The sequence below is a fragment of the Lepisma saccharinum genome, unplaced genomic scaffold (assembly GCF_977018435.1).
Source record: "Lepisma saccharinum unplaced genomic scaffold, izLepSacc3.1 HAP1_SCAFFOLD_250, whole genome shotgun sequence".
NCBI lineage: Eukaryota > Metazoa > Arthropoda > Insecta > Zygentoma > Lepismatidae > Lepisma > Lepisma saccharinum.
Window position 1 is genome coordinate 480,211 of NW_028143016.1, and position 22,180 is coordinate 502,390.

Genomic DNA, 22,180 nt, shown 5'->3' on the forward strand with positions numbered 1-22,180 from the left:
AATTGAGGCAAGTCACTTATAACGACCATGATGTAGAAACCACGAGTAGCGGAGTTAGGGTCAATGGTGAAAATTTCAGGATTATAAATGAAACATTTGGTTCTAGTACGGATTATGTTTATCCTGATGACTCTAACAATGTGCCTCCCTTTAATGCCCCAGGTGCTCAGACTTACACTGTTGAAGAGACCGGTTTGATTGATTTAGAGTTGGATGTTGTGACCAACTGGGTTTCATCTAGTAATAATTTGGGCTCTAATCAGTGCTCCGAGAGGGCGCATGATATGGATCAGCTGGATGGCTGCCTCTCTGACTCTCTAGAGGGACCCATCATCCAGTCGGACCCCAACCCATCAGAATTGAGGCAAGTCACTTATAACGATCATAATGTAGAAACCACGAGTAGTGGAGTTAGGGTCAATGGTGAAAAGTTCAGGATTATAAATGAAACATTTGGTTCTAGTACGGATAATGTTTATCCTGATGACTCTAACAATGTGTCTCCCTTTAATGCCTCTGGTGTTCAGACTTATACTGTTGAAGAGACCGGTTTGATTGATATAGAGTTGGATGTTGTGACCAACCGGGTCTCATCTAGTAATAATTTGGGCTCTAATCAGTGTTCCGAGAGGGCGCTTGATATGGATTTGAACCTCTCTCTCTCCCCTCTAGCTAATTCTTCACAGGCCACTGCTATTGATCAGACTTTACAGGGGGAAATTATGGTCGTTGACGGAGAGGAATACATAATCCTTGATGAATTTATTGCTGCTCCGGAATCTGCCCCTTTAATTGACCGACCAGCTGACATAAGGAATGACAATGAAATAAAGCTAACCAACTTCCAATCCCATTGGTTGACATTGCTGAGAGAGGCTGTTGATTTTGAAGACTTTGAGGTGACTGTCGATGGTCTTATATTGGCTATGAAACCCAAGTCAAATGAAATTAATCAGCCTCAAAATAATAACAACAGCAGTAGGTCTACTCATACCAGCTATGTACACCCGAGAGCTTATCCTTCTGCCCAAAGATCCAACATTAGAGACGGAAGGTTTAATCGGCGTAATAATGGCCCTAGATTTGATGCTCAGAAGGCTTCCAAAATACAAAAATTATTTAGAGTGAACAAAAAGAAAGCGGTTAACTCCATCCTAAATCAATCCTCACAATATTGTGAGGTTGAAGCTGCCGAGATTCAGAAGCACTTTGAAGATCTCTTTAAAAGTAAAAGGATGGTTAATCTGGACTTACCTGATAATTTAAACTCAGAAGAAGGTAATGAGCCGTCTGACGAGGGTGAGGAAGTGTGTGACGATAACAATGACATGTCTCTCAGACCAATTACTTGCGATGAAGTTAGAAAAAGACTTGGTAAAACTGCAAATACCAGTCCTGGGCCTGATGGGGTTTCTTATGCTGCTCTGAAGAAGTATGATTCGGGCTGTATTGTACTGACATACATCTTTAATAGATGTCTGAACGCGAATCGTATTCCTGCCAGCTGGAAGAAATCAAACACGGTATTAGTTTACAAAAAGGGTGATAAGCAGATCTTGGATAATTGGCGTCCGATTACACTTGGCAACACCATTTCGAAACTTTATGCTGGTGTCATTTCAGATCGAATTTCTCAATTCTGTGAAAGGAATGAAATTCTCTCAGGTGTTCAGAAAGGGTTTCGGCCTTATGAGGGATGTGTTGAGCATAACTTCATTATACAGGCTGCTATCAATGACGCACGGAGAAATAACAAAGAGGTGGTGGTAGCTTGGCTCGACTTGGCGAATGCCTTTAACTCGGTCCCTCATAAGCACATCCTAGATAGCCTACGTAAATTTGGTTTTCCTGATCGTATCTTAACTATCATTAAGGATATGTACTCTAATTCTACCACTCGAATTAGAAGTAGTACTGGGTATACCAAGGACATTCCAATCTCTGCTGGGGTTAAACAGGGCTGTCCTCTTAGCCCTGTCCTTTTTAATATCGCTATGGAGTCTATTATTAGTCAGTTAACTTCTGTTAGTGACTCTCATGGCTACAAACTTCTTGGTGATTCATACTCATGTTTAGCATATGCCGACGACCTAGTCGTCATTGCTAAATCATCCGCTTTGATGCAGGAATTGCTAACCGTAGCTCATAAAACAGCTGATTCCATCGGTTTGAAGTTTAAACCTCCAAAATGCGCATCTTTACATGTCAACTGTAAAGGTAAAAGAAGAGTAGAGGGTTCTACTTTTCTCCTTGGAGGTAACCCTATGAGGGTTCTGAAGGAGGGGGAAATATATTGCTATTTGGGAATCCCGGCAGGTTTCAAATCAAATTCAAGTCCGGATGAAACCCTAATTAAAGCCACGGAAGACCTGCAGAAAATAGATGTTAGTCTTCTTGCCCCGTGGCAAAAAATTGATGCAATAAGGTCCTTCATTTTGCCTCGCTTTCAGCATTCTCTTAGGGGTTCACTTATAATGAAAAAGAACTTCAGAGAAATTGACTCGGCTTTGAAGCGACTGGTTAAGAAGTGGCTTAACTTGCCAGCTCGGGCTAGTCCCGAAATAGTTTTTATGTCCACGGATAAGGGTGGTGCTGGCATTCTGCCCCTGAGTGAACTGGTTGATATTTCGGGCATTGTCCGTGCATATAGATTGCTGACGACTCCTGATGTGAATGTCCAAAGAGTGGCATTGGGTGAATTGAAGAGTGTGGTAAGAAGGAAAATTAGGAAGGATCCCTCATGGTCTGAGTTGACTGATTACTTGAATGGCAGGAATGATGAGGAGTTTTCCAGAGATGGAGGTGATACTTCTTCTACCTGGTCCTACTGCAGAAAGTCAACTGTGTTACTGAAGAAGCAATTCAACATTGAATGGTCGTTCAATAACAACAGAAATTCCCTGGAGATTAGATTTACTTGTCCCTCTAGTGGAAACAAAATAATTGTTGATGAATCTTCACGTGGCTATTTACAATCAATGCTCAGAAAAGCTGCTCAAGAGTTTTACTTGGTTAAAATCAAAAAGAAGCCTGACCAAGGAAAAGTAATGGACATTTCTTCAGCCTCCTACTTCTCCAATCACTTTGTTAGGGAGGGTAAATATACCCGCTTTGCAGATTGGAGATTTATACACCAGGCTCGTCTGGGAACCGTAAAATTAAATGGTACTACTAGATACGGACAAGGAGATAAAAGGTGTAGGCGATGTGGGTACGCTGTCGAAACTTTGCCTCATGTGATCAACCACTGCAGACTTCATTCTGCTGCATGGCAGCTGCGCCACAATGCAATTCAAGAGCGTATAGCTAAAGCGATTGCATCCAAATTCTCCATCATTAATATTAATAAAAGAGTTGAGGGGTGCAATAGCACACTAAGGCCTGACATAGTTGCATATTCTAATGAGAAAAAGTCGTGTCACATTGTGGATGTAGCTGTACCATTTGACAACAGGAAGGAATCTCTTGAAGCTGTTCGAATGCTTAAACAACTAAAATACGAATCGCTTGCTGACCAACTTATTGCAAAAGGGTGGCGGGTCACATGTGATGCTCTAGTTGTTGGAGCCCTTGGAACATGGGACCCGGCCAACGATAGTATTATTAGAGCATTGGGCATTAGTGATAGATACTCAGGCCTAATGAAGAGGCTTATTGTGAGCGACACTATTAAATGGTCCAGGGATATTTTTATTGAGCATATAACAGGGGCTAGACAGTACTAAGATTTTACCTTCCTACCTGTTGAACTCTTGAAGTATAATTACTGACGATTTCATTAACTGGTGACTTGTTTTGTGTAAGTAGTAGTAGATTGACTTTACCAGTCTTAAACCTGATATGACCTATATCCTACCGAGCATGTTACCGGGAAGCTGTAATATTGGACTGGCCCTGTAGGATATTAATGTTAGCCTTTTGTTTTATCTTGGCCAATCGGTTATTAATGAATTATATGCTAATAAATGTAAATTAGCTATATTTTAAATATTGTAAGCGGCCTTACTGATTAAGGGTTGTTTGAATATTTCAAGTAGTGGACCTATAACTTTTATATAATTTTAATTATAATTTAACGTTTGTATATTATTATATGTCCATGGCATGATTGAATTTTTATTTGGTTAAAGGCCACTATATTCATTTAATTATTGGATTATATTCTGCTCAAAGTCTATGCAACTGCAAATCATATTGTATTTTATTTGTTTTTCGGTGTCTTTGAGTTTATTATCTACTTGTGAATTTCCACTTATTGTGTTATAAATGAATTGTATGCAATGAATGCAAATTTACTTTATTTAATGATGTAAACTGCCTTTATGATGAACAGTCGTATGATTATTGTATTTTAAATTGAGTGATCCTATATCATAGGATGGAGGATAGTCATTTACTAATGGCTCTGTAATTATTGTATGTCAAACTAAGTAGAGTTATTATCGTGATTATACGTTACTTAATATTCTGGATTAATTTTTTAGAAATATATTCACCTGACACATGACTCTTATGGTTATCATACGGCCAATTTGTTATGTATATGGTCCCGCAACGATATATCTAATGCTGTACACTTATGCAATTGCTAATTCTTATTGGTTTTAACTTGCCTTTAGTGTTTTTGAATATTTGATCTAAGGTTGAAGTCTCGCTTGCTTATTTTATGGTTGTATCTTATGAGATTATTTAGTATAGCATACGTTGTCATCTTTGAAGATTGACAAATTTAACTCCTAGTTGTAGTGGGGTTAATGTTCATATGTTAAATTTGAACTATTTAAGCGTATGAGGCATAAACTCAAATGGTTTATGAATATTTAGCGATACTCATATTGGTTATACTGGATATGTTATGAATTGATGACGTAGTTAATGAACTTGAACTTGATCTTCTAATTCAATAATTGATTTGTATTTTACAATACCTGATTTTGATTGGATTTTATAACTCTGTTCTAATATTATGTCTATACTGCCAGCTAAGGCTGTGCAACTTGAAATCTCATTTTAAAATAGGTGAGCTGTATATTCTGAACTTCGTTCAGCATTTTCTGTAATAAAGTTTTTTTTATCTGTTCTTATCAGCTTAATATCTGATACGACCTGCATTGCAGGTCCAGTATATTAAACTGATTTTTGGAAACAGGTGAGGCGGTCGTGGCTTGCCACACCCTCACCACCTGTCGGCCCGGCATTGCAGTACAGTCGGGAACGGCAGACCTTATCGAATGCAAAAAAAAACGATTAACCCAAAAATGTGTTTAATATTTTGGATTTCTGCAATGTCAATTGATCGGATATTTAGTTGACTACAGAACATGCGACATTTCCATTGAAAAGCTTACTCTACTTCTTTCACTTCCCTTTACGTCGCGTTACTACCATTTCGGATAATCGCGACGATGGATAGCAGGATGGAACATTTTCTATATTTCCAACTTCCCTCTCTTCGTAACGCTTAACACTGACCACTCCAGCACAGAGGCTCGCCCACACATGAACCATGTCCTCGATTTCTCTAGGTAATTTCCAATGTTCATTTGTCACTTTAGGTAAGGCGATTCACACATGCACACCACTCAAATTGCCCTCTCTGTGCCTATCTTTCTTTCATATCACTTTTCTCCACAACCTTTCGCAATGCTCAATACAGCGTCACAGCTTGTCTCCCGTTCGTTTAAACCCGTACCGAGGCATTCACGGTGTGTGCAACAGGCACCTTTTCGGTGTCAAATGGGAACAATTTCGTTTCGCGAAATGTATCCACTTCTGCAATTTTACACTTTTTCCTCCTCATGTGGCCTCTTTTCTATTTCTGCAATACACACACTTATATTAAAAGGTATTACGTAAACCCACATGCGTTGCTTTTTAGTTGTACACTGCGAAACTAGAGTCAAGTTGGGCCAATGCTACCTACATTCCCCGATGGCCGCATTTCATTCTATTTACTGCGATCCAGAAATATTAGCAGCTTGGGCGTCCAATGGCGGGAAACCAGTGACGACTCTACGATCGTGCGCCAGTGAGGGAAAATCCACGCTGCGCGAGGGAATTTCTCAGAGCACCGGAAACGGAACCTGTTTTCTAGCCATTGGTATAAGTACCTGGCCCTCAAAAAGTGTCACTCCAGATCACTTCCTTTCCTCACCCTGACAAATTGTGGTGCATATCGGCAAATCTCAGACATCAATTAAATGTGTCCTTCTGGCCTGCGTTTAAATACATGTTCATTTGTGATCAGAAATCTTGTGATCAATCTGCAGGGTCAACGGAACTGTGACTCCCACGGCCAGGTAAGCTGTTGTTCACGTACATTTTTACACTTTTTGCACCAAACCCCATCGCTTCTCGGCCTTTTGGCTAAGATCAAAGTGTAGTATCTGTTCTTAAATTAAAGCTCTTGCATCTAATCGCTACAATGTCAGTGTCAATAAAAGAGTGGAAGGGTGTAACAGCTTGCTCAGACCTGACCTTGTAATCAGATCTCCAGTTGGCAAAACATGCCATATCATCGACATAGCAGTACCCTTTGAAAACAGGAAGGAAGCATTAGAGGCGGTTCGGATGATTAAACAGCTAAAGTACGAACCGCTTGCTGATGAACTTGCTAGTCAGGGGTGGCGAGTTACTTGTGATGCCTTGGTTGTTGGAGCTCTGGGATCATGGGACCCAGCAAATGATAGTATCATTAGGGCTTTGGGTATTAGCGACAGGTATGCGGGCCTGATGAAAAAATTGATGGTAAGGGACACCATCAAATGGTCTCGCGACATATTCATTGAACATATCACCGGATCAAGGCAATACCAGGAGGCCTGAGTGGCGATGTTAATTATATTAGATAAGAATTTGCTCAACTTGATTTATGTAACTGGAGCTTATTTTGGCTCCACCAAATTTGCTATTATATTTTGAATTTGATACTTTGTGTACGGTGAACCTTATTGAGTTATATGTTCACTGTTTTTATTGTATTTAATGTTAATATTTATGGCCTTTGAGTAATTTTGACAAGGGATTTAGATTGGTCACATTGACATTGATATGGAGTATTACTGATGTGATTTTTAATGAATGGTTTAATCATGTAATTGTGAACTGCCTAATTGCAATGGATTGAAATTTGTTATCTATTTCACCAATGCTTCTACTAGAATGATTATCTAGGATGAGAAATTAGACATTTTATTCTTGAATGAGCTGTTATAATTATTAGAATCATTGTGCAATGAAGTTGCTAATTTGTTGAGCTGAACCTATTATTTTCTGAATTTGCTATTGTATATTCTGTGATTTTATATGCTTATACGTACATAACATTTAAATTTGACACTATGGCCTTTGACAAAAACATTAATTTGACTTGACCAAACTTGCTATTATAGTTTGAACTCGCAACGGTGTGTATGGTAATCTTTATTAACTTATATGTACATTAATTCTATTGTGTTTTTATGGTCTTTGATGTCATTTTGACAATCAACTTAATTGAGCCATATTGATATTGAAATGGAGTATAATTGATGGAATTTTTTAATGAATTGATTTAATCAGGTAATTGTGATCTGCCTAATGGTAATAGACTAAAATCTGTTATCTATTTTACTTATGTTTTTTTTTACATGAATGACTATTTAGGATGTGCCACTGGGCATTTCATTATTAAAAGAACTGCAATATACATTAAGAATTATTTTTGTGAAAACAAGGATGTTACCATGACATCGAAATTAGGTTATGAATTTGTGCAATGTTACCTATTGAGATTGTAGCTCAATTTGACTCTGTTGATCTCCTTACTTTACTTTGCATCTGGAAATTTATATATTGTGATTTTTATTGGTTTATATGTGCATTGGCCCTATAATTTTATTATTGCCTGTTTCATCTATGTTTTGGCAAGATCAGCCATCAAAGATGTGCAACTTATTATTTCATTTTTTAAATGTATTGTAAACTAAAAATGAACGCCATCAATGATGTGCAATTTGTCTATTTTCTATCTTAAATGTACTGTAATCTGGAGCATTTTCTTGAATAAAAGTTTTAATCTGTTCTTATCAGCTTAATATCTGATACGACCTGCATTGCAGGTCCAGTATATTAAACTGATTTTTGGAAACAGGTGAGGCGGTCGTGGCTTGCCACACCCTCACCACCTGTCGGCCCGGCATTGCAGTACAGTCGGGAACGGCAGACCTTATCGAATGCAAAAAAAAACGATTAACCCAAAAATGTGTTTAATATTTTGGATTTCTGCAATGTCAATTGATCGGATATTTAGTTGACTACAGAACATGCGACATTTCCATTGAAAAGCTTACTCTACTTCTTTCACTTCCCTTTACGTCGCGTTACTACCATTTCGGATAATCGCGACGATGGATAGCAGGATGGAACATTTTCTATATTTCCAACTTCCCTCTCTTCGTAACGCTTAACACTGACCACTCCAGCACAGAGGCTCGCCCACACATGAACCATGTCCTCGATTTCTCTAGGTAATTTCCAATGTTCATTTGTCACTTTAGGTAAGGCGATTCACACATGCACACCACTCAAATTGCCCTCTCTGTGCCTATCTTTCTTTCATATCACTTTTCTCCACAACCTTTCGCAATGCTCAATACAGCGTCACAGCTTGTCTCCCGTTCGTTTAAACCCGTACCGAGGCATTCACGGTGTGTGCAACAGGCACCTTTTCGGTGTCAAATGGGAACAATTTCGTTTCGCGAAATGTATCCACTTCTGCAATTTTACACTTTTTCCTCCTCATGTGGCCTCTTTTCTATTTCTGCAATACACACACTTATATTAAAAGGTATTACGTAAACCCACATGCGTTGCTTTTTAGTTGTACACTGCGAAACTAGAGTCAAGTTGGGCCAATGCTACCTACATTCCCCGATGGCCGCATTTCATTCTATTTACTGCGATCCAGAAATATTAGCAGCTTGGGCGTCCAATGGCGGGAAACCAGTGACGACTCTACGATCGTGCGCCAGTGAGGGAAAATCCACGCTGCGCGAGGGAATTTCTCAGAGCACCGGAAACGGAACCTGTTTTCTAGCCATTGGTATAAGTACCTGGCCCTCAAAAAGTGTCACTCCAGATCACTTCCTTTCCTCACCCTGACAAATTGTGGTGCATATCGGCAAATCTCAGACATCAATTAAATGTGTCCTTCTGGCCTGCGTTTAAATACATGTTCATTTGTGATCAGAAATCTTGTGATCAATCTGCAGGGTCAACGGAACTGTGACTCCCACGGCCAGGTAAGCTGTTGTTCACGTACATTTTTACACTTTTTGCACCAAACCCCATCGCTTCTCGGCCTTTTGGCTAAGATCAAAGTGTAGTATCTGTTCTTATCAGCTTAATATCTGATACGACCTGCATTGCAGGTCCAGTATATTAAACTGATTTTTGGAAACAGGTGAGGCGGTCGTGGCTTGCCACACCCTCACCACCTGTCGGCCCGGCATTGCAGTACAGTCGGGAACGGCAGACCTTATCGAATGCAAAAAAAAACGATTAACCCAAAAATGTGTTTAATATTTTGGATTTCTGCAATGTCAATTGATCGGATATTTAGTTGACTACAGAACATGCGACATTTCCATTGAAAAGCTTACTCTACTTCTTTCACTTCCCTTTACGTCGCGTTACTACCATTTCGGATAATCGCGACGATGGATAGCAGGATGGAACATTTTCTATATTTCCAACTTCCCTCTCTTCGTAACGCTTAACACTGACCACTCCAGCACAGAGGCTCGCCCACACATGAACCATGTCCTCGATTTCTCTAGGTAATTTCCAATGTTCATTTGTCACTTTAGGTAAGGCGATTCACACATGCACACCACTCAAATTGCCCTCTCTGTGCCTATCTTTCTTTCATATCACTTTTCTCCACAACCTTTCGCAATGCTCAATACAGCGTCACAGCTTGTCTCCCGTTCGTTTAAACCCGTACCGAGGCATTCACGGTGTGTGCAACAGGCACCTTTTCGGTGTCAAATGGGAACAATTTCGTTTCGCGAAATGTATCCACTTCTGCAATTTTACACTTTTTCCTCCTCATGTGGCCTCTTTTCTATTTCTGCAATACACACACTTATATTAAAAGGTATTACGTAAACCCACATGCGTTGCTTTTTAGTTGTACACTGCGAAACTAGAGTCAAGTTGGGCCAATGCTACCTACATTCCCCGATGGCCGCATTTCATTCTATTTACTGCGATCCAGAAATATTAGCAGCTTGGGCGTCCAATGGCGGGAAACCAGTGACGACTCTACGATCGTGCGCCAGTGAGGGAAAATCCACGCTGCGCGAGGGAATTTCTCAGAGCACCGGAAACGGAACCTGTTTTCTAGCCATTGGTATAAGTACCTGGCCCTCAAAAAGTGTCACTCCAGATCACTTCCTTTCCTCACCCTGACAAATTGTGGTGCATATCGGCAAATCTCAGACATCAATTAAATGTGTCCTTCTGGCCTGCGTTTAAATACATGTTCATTTGTGATCAGAAATCTTGTGATCAATCTGCAGGGTCAACGGAACTGTGACTCCCACGGCCAGGTAAGCTGTTGTTCACGTACATTTTTACACTTTTTGCACCAAACCCCATCGCTTCTCGGCCTTTTGGCTAAGATCAAAGTGTAGTATCTGTTCTTATCAGCTTAATATCTGATACGACCTGCATTGCAGGTCCAGTATATTAAACTGATTTTTGGAAACAGGTGAGGCGGTCGTGGCTTGCCACACCCTCACCACCTGTCGGCCCGGCATTGCAGTACAGTCGGGAACGGCAGACCTTATCGAATGCAAAAAAAAACGATTAACCCAAAAATGTGTTTAATATTTTGGATTTCTGCAATGTCAATTGATCGGATATTTAGTTGACTACAGAACATGCGACATTTCCATTGAAAAGCTTACTCTACTTCTTTCACTTCCCTTTACGTCGCGTTACTACCATTTCGGATAATCGCGACGATGGATAGCAGGATGGAACATTTTCTATATTTCCAACTTCCCTCTCTTCGTAACGCTTAACACTGACCACTCCAGCACAGAGGCTCGCCCACACATGAACCATGTCCTCGATTTCTCTAGGTAATTTCCAATGTTCATTTGTCACTTTAGGTAAGGCGATTCACACATGCACACCACTCAAATTGCCCTCTCTGTGCCTATCTTTCTTTCATATCACTTTTCTCCACAACCTTTCGCAATGCTCAATACAGCGTCACAGCTTGTCTCCCGTTCGTTTAAACCCGTACCGAGGCATTCACGGTGTGTGCAACAGGCACCTTTTCGGTGTCAAATGGGAACAATTTCGTTTCGCGAAATGTATCCACTTCTGCAATTTTACACTTTTTCCTCCTCATGTGGCCTCTTTTCTATTTCTGCAATACACACACTTATATTAAAAGGTATTACGTAAACCCACATGCGTTGCTTTTTAGTTGTACACTGCGAAACTAGAGTCAAGTTGGGCCAATGCTACCTACATTCCCCGATGGCCGCATTTCATTCTATTTACTGCGATCCAGAAATATTAGCAGCTTGGGCGTCCAATGGCGGGAAACCAGTGACGACTCTACGATCGTGCGCCAGTGAGGGAAAATCCACGCTGCGCGAGGGAATTTCTCAGAGCACCGGAAACGGAACCTGTTTTCTAGCCATTGGTATAAGTACCTGGCCCTCAAAAAGTGTCACTCCAGATCACTTCCTTTCCTCACCCTGACAAATTGTGGTGCATATCGGCAAATCTCAGACATCAATTAAATGTGTCCTTCTGGCCTGCGTTTAAATACATGTTCATTTGTGATCAGAAATCTTGTGATCAATCTGCAGGGTCAACGGAACTGTGACTCCCACGGCCAGGTAAGCTGTTGTTCACGTACATTTTTACACTTTTTGCACCAAACCCCATCGCTTCTCGGCCTTTTGGCTAAGATCAAAGTGTAGTATCTGTTCTTATCAGCTTAATATCTGATACGACCTGCATTGCAGGTCCAGTATATTAAACTGATTTTTGGAAACAGGTGAGGCGGTCGTGGCTTGCCACACCCTCACCACCTGTCGGCCCGGCATTGCAGTACAGTCGGGAACGGCAGACCTTATCGAATGCAAAAAAAAACGATTAACCCAAAAATGTGTTTAATATTTTGGATTTCTGCAATGTCAATTGATCGGATATTTAGTTGACTACAGAACATGCGACATTTCCATTGAAAAGCTTACTCTACTTCTTTCACTTCCCTTTACGTCGCGTTACTACCATTTCGGATAATCGCGACGATGGATAGCAGGATGGAACATTTTCTATATTTCCAACTTCCCTCTCTTCGTAACGCTTAACACTGACCACTCCAGCACAGAGGCTCGCCCACACATGAACCATGTCCTCGATTTCTCTAGGTAATTTCCAATGTTCATTTGTCACTTTAGGTAAGGCGATTCACACATGCACACCACTCAAATTGCCCTCTCTGTGCCTATCTTTCTTTCATATCACTTTTCTCCACAACCTTTCGCAATGCTCAATACAGCGTCACAGCTTGTCTCCCGTTCGTTTAAACCCGTACCGAGGCATTCACGGTGTGTGCAACAGGCACCTTTTCGGTGTCAAATGGGAACAATTTCGTTTCGCGAAATGTATCCACTTCTGCAATTTTACACTTTTTCCTCCTCATGTGGCCTCTTTTCTATTTCTGCAATACACACACTTATATTAAAAGGTATTACGTAAACCCACATGCGTTGCTTTTTAGTTGTACACTGCGAAACTAGAGTCAAGTTGGGCCAATGCTACCTACATTCCCCGATGGCCGCATTTCATTCTATTTACTGCGATCCAGAAATATTAGCAGCTTGGGCGTCCAATGGCGGGAAACCAGTGACGACTCTACGATCGTGCGCCAGTGAGGGAAAATCCACGCTGCGCGAGGGAATTTCTCAGAGCACCGGAAACGGAACCTGTTTTCTAGCCATTGGTATAAGTACCTGGCCCTCAAAAAGTGTCACTCCAGATCACTTCCTTTCCTCACCCTGACAAATTGTGGTGCATATCGGCAAATCTCAGACATCAATTAAATGTGTCCTTCTGGCCTGCGTTTAAATACATGTTCATTTGTGATCAGAAATCTTGTGATCAATCTGCAGGGTCAACGGAACTGTGACTCCCACGGCCAGGTAAGCTGTTGTTCACGTACATTTTTACACTTTTTGCACCAAACCCCATCGCTTCTCGGCCTTTTGGCTAAGATCAAAGTGTAGTATCTGTTCTTATCAGCTTAATATCTGATACGACCTGCATTGCAGGTCCAGTATATTAAACTGATTTTTGGAAACAGGTGAGGCGGTCGTGGCTTGCCACACCCTCACCACCTGTCGGCCCGGCATTGCAGTACAGTCGGGAACGGCAGACCTTATCGAATGCAAAAAAAAACGATTAACCCAAAAATGTGTTTAATATTTTGGATTTCTGCAATGTCAATTGATCGGATATTTAGTTGACTACAGAACATGCGACATTTCCATTGAAAAGCTTACTCTACTTCTTTCACTTCCCTTTACGTCGCGTTACTACCATTTCGGATAATCGCGACGATGGATAGCAGGATGGAACATTTTCTATATTTCCAACTTCCCTCTCTTCGTAACGCTTAACACTGACCACTCCAGCACAGAGGCTCGCCCACACATGAACCATGTCCTCGATTTCTCTAGGTAATTTCCAATGTTCATTTGTCACTTTAGGTAAGGCGATTCACACATGCACACCACTCAAATTGCCCTCTCTGTGCCTATCTTTCTTTCATATCACTTTTCTCCACAACCTTTCGCAATGCTCAATACAGCGTCACAGCTTGTCTCCCGTTCGTTTAAACCCGTACCGAGGCATTCACGGTGTGTGCAACAGGCACCTTTTCGGTGTCAAATGGGAACAATTTCGTTTCGCGAAATGTATCCACTTCTGCAATTTTACACTTTTTCCTCCTCATGTGGCCTCTTTTCTATTTCTGCAATACACACACTTATATTAAAAGGTATTACGTAAACCCACATGCGTTGCTTTTTAGTTGTACACTGCGAAACTAGAGTCAAGTTGGGCCAATGCTACCTACATTCCCCGATGGCCGCATTTCATTCTATTTACTGCGATCCAGAAATATTAGCAGCTTGGGCGTCCAATGGCGGGAAACCAGTGACGACTCTACGATCGTGCGCCAGTGAGGGAAAATCCACGCTGCGCGAGGGAATTTCTCAGAGCACCGGAAACGGAACCTGTTTTCTAGCCATTGGTATAAGTACCTGGCCCTCAAAAAGTGTCACTCCAGATCACTTCCTTTCCTCACCCTGACAAATTGTGGTGCATATCGGCAAATCTCAGACATCAATTAAATGTGTCCTTCTGGCCTGCGTTTAAATACATGTTCATTTGTGATCAGAAATCTTGTGATCAATCTGCAGGGTCAACGGAACTGTGACTCCCACGGCCAGGTAAGCTGTTGTTCACGTACATTTTTACACTTTTTGCACCAAACCCCATCGCTTCTCGGCCTTTTGGCTAAGATCAAAGTGTAGTATCTGTTCTTATCAAAGAACTTCAGAGAAATTGACTCGGCTTTGAAGCGACTGGTTAAGAAGTGGCTTAACTTGCCAGCTCGGGCTAGTCCCGAAATAGTTTTTATGTCCACGGATAAGGGTGGTGCTGGCATTCTGCCCCTGAGTGAACTGGTTGATATTTCGGGCATTGTCCGTGCATATAGATTGCTGACGACTCCTGATGTGAATGTCCAAAGAGTGGCATTGGGTGAATTGAAGAGTGTGGTAAGAAGGAAAATTAGGAAGGATCCCTCATGGTCTGAGTTGACTGATTACTTGAATGGCAGGAATGATGAGGAGTTTTCCAGAGATGGAGGTGATACTTCTTCTACCTGGTCCTACTGCAGAAAGTCAACTGTGTTACTGAAGAAGCAATTCAACATTGAATGGTCGTTCAATAACAACAGAAATTCCCTGGAGATTAGATTTACTTGTCCCTCTAGTGGAAACAAAATAATTGTTGATGAATCTTCACGTGGCTATTTACAATCAATGCTCAGAAAAGCTGCTCAAGAGTTTTACTTGGTTAAAATCAAAAAGAAGCCTGACCAAGGAAAAGTAATGGACATTTCTTCAGCCTCCTACTTCTCCAATCACTTTGTTAGGGAGGGTAAATATACCCGCTTTGCAGATTGGAGATTTATACACCAGGCTCGTCTGGGAACCGTAAAATTAAATGGTACTACTAGATACGGACAAGGAGATAAAAGGTGTAGGCGATGTGGGTACGCTGTCGAAACTTTGCCTCATGTGATCAACCACTGCAGACTTCATTCTGCTGCATGGCAGCTGCGCCACAATGCAATTCAAGAGCGTATAGCTAAAGCGATTGCATCCAAATTCTCCATCATTAATATTAATAAAAGAGTTGAGGGGTGCAATAGCACACTAAGGCCTGACATAGTTGCATATTCTAATGAGAAAAAGTCGTGTCACATTGTGGATGTAGCTGTACCATTTGACAACAGGAAGGAATCTCTTGAAGCTGTTCGAATGCTTAAACAACTAAAATACGAATCGCTTGCTGACCAACTTATTGCAAAAGGGTGGCGGGTCACATGTGATGCTCTAGTTGTTGGAGCCCTTGGAACATGGGACCCGGCCAACGATAGTATTATTAGAGCATTGGGCATTAGTGATCGATACTCAGGCCTAATGAAGAGGCTTATTGTGAGCGACACTATTAAATGGTCCAGGGATATTTTTATTGAGCATATAACAGGGGCTAGACAGTACTAAGATTTTACCTTCCTACCTGTTGAACTCTTGAAGTATAATTACTGACGATTTCATTAACTGGTGACTTGTTTTGTGTAAGTAGTAGTAGATTGACTTTACCAGTCTTAAACCTGATATGACCTATATCCTACCGAGCATGTTACCGGGAAGCTGTAATATTGGACTGGCCCTGTAGGATATTAATGTTAGCCTTTTGTTTTATCTTGGCCAATCGGTTATTAATGAATTATATGCTAATAAATGTAAATTAGCTATATTTTAAATATTGTAAGCGGCCTTACTGATTAAGGGTTGTTTGAATATTTCAAGTAGTGGACCTATAACTTTTATATAATTTTAATTATAATTTAACGTTTGTATATTATTATATGTCCATGGCATGATTGAATTTTATTTGGTTAAAGGCCACTATATTCATTTAATTATTGGATTATATTCTGCTCAAAGTCTATGCAACTGCAAATCATATTGTATTTTATTTGTTTTTCGGTGTCTTTGAGTTTATTATCTACTTGTGAATTTCCACTTATTGTGTTATAAATGAATTGTATGCAATGAATGCAAATTTACTTTATTTAATGATGTAAACTGCCTTTATGATGAACAGTCGTATGATTATTGTATTTTAAATTGAGTGATCCTATATCATAGGATGGAGGATAGTCATTTACTAATGGCTCTGTAATTATTGTATGTCAAACTAAGTAGAGTTATTATCGTGATTATACGTTACTTAATATTCTGGATTAATTTTTTAGAAATATATTCACCTGACACATGACTCTTATGGTTATCATACGGCCAATTTGTTATGTATATGGTCCCGCAACGATATATCTAATGCTGTACACTTATGCAATTGCTAAATCTTATTGGTTTTAACTTGCCTTTAGTGTTTTTGAATATTTGATCTAAGGTTGAAGTCTCGCTTGCTTATTTTATGGTTGTATCTTATGAGATTATTTAGTATAGCATACGTTGTCATCTTTGAAGATTGACAAATTTAACTCCTAGTTGTAGTGGGGTTAATGTTCATATGTTAAATTTGAACTATTTAAGCGTATGAGGCATAAACTCAAATGGTTTATGAATATTTAGTGATACTCATATTGGTTATACTGGATATGTTATGAATTGATGACGTAGTTAATGAACTTGAACTTGATCTTCTAATTCAATAATTGATTTGTATTTTACAATACCTGATTTTGATTGGATTTTATAACTCTGTTCTAATATTATGTCTATACTGCCAGCTAAGGCTGTGCAACTTGAAATCTCATTTTAAAATAGGTGAGCTGTATATTCTGAACTTCGTTCAGCATTTTCTGTAATAAAGTTTTTTTATCTGTTCTTATCAGCTTAATATCTGATACGACCTGCATTGCAGGTCCAGTATATTAAACTGATTTTTGGAAACAGGTGAGGCGGTCGTGGCTTGCCACACCCTCACCACCTGTCGGCCCGGCATTGCAGTACAGTCGGGAACGGCAGACCTTATCGAATGCAAAAAAAAACGATTAACCCAAAAATGTGTTTAATATTTTGGATTTCTGCAATGTCAATTGATCGGATATTTAGTTGACTACAGAACATGCGACATTTCCATTGAAAAGCTTACTCTACTTCTTTCACTTCCCTTTACGTCGCGTTACTACCATTTCGGATAATCGCGACGATGGATAGCAGGATGGAACATTTTCTATATTTCCAACTTCCCTCTCTTCGTAACGCTTAACACTGACCACTCCAGCACAGAGGCTCGCCCACACATGAACCATGTCCTCGATTTCTCTAGGTAATTTCCAATGTTCATTTGTCACTTTAGGTAAGGCGATTCACACATGCACACCACTCAAATTGCCCTCTCTGTGCCTATCTTTCTTTCATATCACTTTTCTCCACAACCTTTCGCAATGCTCAATACAGCGTCACAGCTTGTCTCCCGTTCGTTTAAACCCGTACCGAGGCATTCACGGTGTGTGCAACAGGCACCTTTTCGGTGTCAAATGGGAACAATTTCGTTTCGCGAAATGTATCCACTTCTGCAATTTTACACTTTTTCCTCCTCATGTGGCCTCTTTTCTATTTCTGCAATACACACACTTATATTAAAAGGTATTACGTAAACCCACATGCGTTGCTTTTTAGTTGTACACTGCGAAACTAGAGTCAAGTTGGGCCAATGCTACCTACATTCCCCGATGGCCGCATTTCATTCTATTTACTGCGATCCAGAAATATTAGCAGCTTGGGCGTCCAATGGCGGGAAACCAGTGACGACTCTACGATCGTGCGCCAGTGAGGGAAAATCCACGCTGCGCGAGGGAATTTCTCAGAGCACCGGAAACGGAACCTGTTTTCTAGCCATTGGTATAAGTACCTGGCCCTCAAAAAGTGTCACTCCAGATCACTTCCTTTCCTCACCCTGACAAATTGTGGTGCATATCGGCAAATCTCAGACATCAATTAAATGTGTCCTTCTGGCCTGCGTTTAAATACATGTTCATTTGTGATCAGAAATCTTGTGATCAATCTGCAGGGTCAACGGAACTGTGACTCCCACGGCCAGGTAAGCTGTTGTTCACGTACATTTTTACACTTTTTGCACCAAACCCCATCGCTTCTCGGCCTTTTGGCTAAGATCAAAGTGTAGTATCTGTTCTTATCAGCTTAATATCTGATACGACCTGCATTGCAGGTCCAGTATATTAAACTGATTTTTGGAAACAGGTGAGGCGGTCAAACAGGTGAAACCCAAGTCAAATGAAATTAATCATCCTCAAAATAATAACAACAGCAGTAGGTCTACTCATACCAGCTATGTACACCCGAGAGCTAATCCTTCTGCCCAAAGATCCAACATTAGAGACGGAAGGTTTAATCGGCGTAATAATGGCCCTAGATTTGATGCTCAGAAGGCTTCCAAAATACAAAAATTATTTAGAGTGAACAAAAAGAAAGCGGTTAACTCCATCCTAAATCAATCCTCACAATATTGTGAGGTTGAAGCTGCCGAGATTCAGAAGCACTTTGAAGATCTCTTTAAAAGTAAAAGGATGGTTAATCTGGACTTACCTGATAATTTAAACTCAGAAGAAGGTAATGAGCCGTCTGACGAGGGTGAGGAAGTGTGTGACGATAACAATGACATGTCTCTCAGACCAATTACTTGCGATGAAGTTAGAAAAAGACTTGGTAAAACTGCAAATACCAGTCCTGGGCCTGATGGGGTTTCTTATGCTGCTCTGAAGAAGTATGATTCGGGCTGTATTGTACTGACATACATCTTTAATAGATGTCTGAACGCGAATCGTATTCCTGCCAGCTGGAAGAAATCAAACACGGTATTAGTTTACAAAAAGGGTGATAAGCAGATCTTGGATAATTGGCGTCCGATTACACTTGGCAACACCATTTCGAAACTTTATGCTGGTGTCATTTCAGATCGAATTTCTCAATTCTGTGAAAGGAATGAAATTCTCTCAGGTGTTCAGAAAGGGTTTCGGCCTTATGAGGGATGTGTTGAGCATAACTTCATTATACAGGCTGCTATCAATGACGCACGGAGAAATAACAAAGAGGTGGTGGTAGCTTGGCTCGACTTGGCGAATGCCTTTAACTCGGTCCCTCATAAGCACATCCTAGATAGCCTACGTAAATTTGGTTTTCCTGATCGTATCTTAACTATCATTAAGGATATGTACTCTAATTCTACCACTCGAATTAGAAGTAGTACTGGGTATACCAAGGACATTCCAATCTCTGCTGGGGTTAAACAGGGCTGTCCTCTTAGCCCTGTCCTTTTTAATATCGCTATGGAGTCTATTATTAGTCAGTTAACTTCGGTTAGTGACTCTCATGGCTACAAACTTCTTGGTGATTCATACTCATGTTTAGCATATGCCGACGACCTAGTCGTCATTGCTAAATCATCCGCTTTGATGCAGGAATTGCTAACCGTAGCTCATAAAACAGCTGATTCCATCGGTTTGAAGTTTAAACCTCCAAAATGCGCATCTTTACATGTCAACTGTAAAGGTAAAAGAAGAGTAGAGGGTTCTACTTTTCTCCTTGGAGGTAACCCTATGAGGGTTCTGAAGGAGGGGGAAATATATTGCTATTTGGGAATCCCGGCAGGTTTCAAATCAAATTCAAGTCCGGATGAAACCCTAATTAAAGCCACGGAAGACCTGCAGAAAATAGATGTTAGTCTTCTTGCCCCGTGGCAAAAAATTGATGCAATAAGGTCCTTCATTTTGCCTCGCTTTCAGCATTCTCTTAGGGGTTCACTTATAATGAAAAAGAACTTCAGAGAAATTGACTCGGCTTTGAAGCGACTGGTTAAGAAGTGGCTTAACTTGCCAGCTCGGGCTAGTCCCGAAATAGTTTTTATGTCCACGGATAAGGGTGGTGCTGGCATTCTGCCCCTGAGTGAACTGGTTGATATTTCGGGCATTGTCCGTGCATATAGATTGCTGACGACTCCTGATGTGAATGTCCAAAGAGTGGCATTGGGTGAATTGAAGAGTGTGGTAAGAAGGAAAATTAGGAAGGATCCCTCATGGTCTGAGTTGACTGATTACTTGAATGGCAGGAATGATGAGGAGTTTTCCAGAGATGGAGGTGATACTTCTTCTACCTGGTCCTACTGCAGAAAGTCAACTGTGTTACTGAAGAAGCAATTCAACATTGAATGGTCGTTCAATAACAACAGAAATTCCCTGGAGATTAGATTTACTTGTCCCTCTAGTGGAAACAAAATAATTGTTGATGAATCTTCACGTGGCTATTTACAATCAATGCTCAGAAAAGCTGCTCAAGAGTTTTACTTGGTTAAAATCAAAAAGAAGCCTGACCAAGGAAAAGTAATGGACATTTCTTCAGCCTCCTACTTCTCCAATCACTTTGTTAGGGAGGGTAAATATACCCGCTTTGCAGATTGGAGATTTATACACCAGGCTCGTCTGGGAACCGTAAAATTAAATGGTACTACTAGATACGGACAAGGAGATAAAAGGTGTAGGCGATGTGGGTACGCTGTCGAAACTTTGCCTCATGTGATCAACCACTGCAGACTTCATTCTGCTGCATGGCAGCTGCGCCACAATGCAATTCAAGAGCGTATAGCTAAAGCGATTGCATCCAAATTCTCCATCATTAATATTAATAAAAGAGTTGAGGGGTGCAATAGCACACTAAGGCCTGACATAGTTGCATATTCTAATGAGAAAAAGTCGTGTCACATTGTGGATGTAGCTGTACCATTTGACAACAGGAAGGAATCTCTTGAAGCTGTTCGAATGCTTAAACAACTAAAATACGAATCGCTTGCTGACCAACTTATTGCAAAAGGGTGGCGGGTCACATGTGATGCTCTAGTTGTTGGAGCCCTGGGAACATGGGACCCGGCCAACGATAGTATTATTAGAGCATTGGGCATTAGTGATCGATACTCAGGCCTAATGAAGAGGCTTATTGTGAGCGACACTATTAAATGGTCCAGGGATATTTTTATTGAGCATATAACAGGGGCTAGACAGTACTAAGATTTTACCTTCCTACCTGTTGAACTCTTGAAGTATAATTACTGACGATTTCATTAACTGGTGACTTGTTTTGTGTAAGTAGTAGTAGATTGACTTTACCAGTCTTAAACCTGATATGACCTATATCCTACCGAGCATGTTACCGGGAAGCTGTAATATTGGACTGGCCCTGTAGGATATTAATGTTAGCCTTTTGTTTTATCTTGGCCAATCGGTTATTAATGAATTATATGCTAATAAATGTAAATTAGCTATATTTTAAATATTGTAAGCGGCCTTACTGATTAAGGGTTGTTTGAATATTTCAAGTAGTGGACCTATAACTTTTATATAATTTTAATTATAATTTAACGTTTGTATATTATTATATGTCCATGGCATGATTGAATTTTATTTGGTTAAAGGCCACTATATTCATTTAATTATTGGATTATATTCTGCTCAAAGTCTATGCAACTGCAAATCATATTGTATTTTATTTGTTTTTCGGTGTCTTTGAGTTTATTATCTACTTGTGAATTTCCACTTATTGTGTTATAAATGAATTGTATGCAATGAATGCAAATTTACTTTATTTAATGATGTAAACTGCCTTTATGATGAACAGTCGTATGATTATTGTATTTTAAATTGAGTGATCCTATATCATAGGATGGAGGATAGTCATTTACTAATGGCTCTGTAATTATTGTATGTCAAACTAAGTAGAGTTATTATCGTGATTATACGTTACTTAATATTCTGGATTAATTTTTTAGAAAT

At 40.3% G+C, this 22,180-nt stretch overlaps 2 protein-coding genes, 7 non-coding genes and 3 pseudogenes across 9 annotated transcripts; all 12 read left to right on the plus strand.

Moving 5' to 3' along the window:
• The first annotated feature begins 5,037 nt into the window (after positions 1-5,037).
• Positions 5,038-5,228, plus strand: LOC145982615 (U2 spliceosomal RNA). The gene has a single exon (XR_014441115.1). It is a non-coding gene; the product is annotated as a U2 spliceosomal RNA (small nuclear RNA).
• Positions 5,229-6,346: 1,118 nt separating this feature from the next.
• LOC145982572 (U2 spliceosomal RNA) lies at positions 6,347-6,495 on the plus strand (annotated as a pseudogene).
• A 1,523-nt stretch (positions 6,496-8,018) lies between these two features.
• Positions 8,019-8,210, plus strand: LOC145982619 (U2 spliceosomal RNA). Its single transcript, XR_014441119.1, has one exon. It is a non-coding gene; the product is annotated as a U2 spliceosomal RNA (small nuclear RNA).
• Positions 8,211-9,328: 1,118 nt separating this feature from the next.
• LOC145982594 (U2 spliceosomal RNA) lies at positions 9,329-9,521 on the plus strand. The gene has a single exon (XR_014441095.1). It is a non-coding gene; the product is annotated as a U2 spliceosomal RNA (small nuclear RNA).
• Positions 9,522-10,639: 1,118 nt separating this feature from the next.
• Positions 10,640-10,832, plus strand: LOC145982595 (U2 spliceosomal RNA). The gene has a single exon (XR_014441096.1). It is a non-coding gene; the product is annotated as a U2 spliceosomal RNA (small nuclear RNA).
• Positions 10,833-11,950: 1,118 nt separating this feature from the next.
• On the plus strand, positions 11,951-12,143 carry LOC145982596 (U2 spliceosomal RNA). The gene has a single exon (XR_014441097.1). It is a non-coding gene; the product is annotated as a U2 spliceosomal RNA (small nuclear RNA).
• Positions 12,144-13,261: 1,118 nt separating this feature from the next.
• LOC145982597 (U2 spliceosomal RNA) lies at positions 13,262-13,454 on the plus strand. The gene has a single exon (XR_014441098.1). It is a non-coding gene; the product is annotated as a U2 spliceosomal RNA (small nuclear RNA).
• Positions 13,455-14,572: 1,118 nt separating this feature from the next.
• Positions 14,573-14,801, plus strand: LOC145982570 (U2 spliceosomal RNA; annotated as a pseudogene).
• LOC145982550 (uncharacterized) lies at positions 14,715-15,869 on the plus strand. The gene has a single exon (XM_083116005.1). It carries the CDS (start codon positions 14,715-14,717, stop codon positions 15,867-15,869), a length of 1,155 nt encoding a protein of 384 aa, XP_082972131.1.
• A 1,311-nt stretch (positions 15,870-17,180) lies between these two features.
• On the plus strand, positions 17,181-17,370 carry LOC145982612 (U2 spliceosomal RNA). The gene has a single exon (XR_014441113.1). It is a non-coding gene; the product is annotated as a U2 spliceosomal RNA (small nuclear RNA).
• Positions 17,371-18,488: 1,118 nt separating this feature from the next.
• On the plus strand, positions 18,489-18,630 carry LOC145982554 (U2 spliceosomal RNA; annotated as a pseudogene).
• A 1,057-nt stretch (positions 18,631-19,687) lies between these two features.
• Positions 19,688-21,418, plus strand: LOC145982551 (uncharacterized protein T26G10.4-like). Its single transcript, XM_083116006.1, has one exon. It carries the CDS (start codon positions 19,688-19,690, stop codon positions 21,416-21,418), a length of 1,731 nt encoding a protein of 576 aa, XP_082972132.1.
• The last annotated feature ends 762 nt before the right edge of the window (positions 21,419-22,180 follow it).

Excerpts from the sequence above, each read along its gene's own strand:
- LOC145982550 (XM_083116005.1), top strand. The coding sequence starts at position 14,715 with ATGTCCACGGATAAGGGTGGTGCTGGCATTCTGCCCCTGAGTGAACTG.
- LOC145982551 (XM_083116006.1), top strand. The coding sequence starts at position 19,688 with ATGGAGTCTATTATTAGTCAGTTAACTTCGGTTAGTGACTCTCATGGC.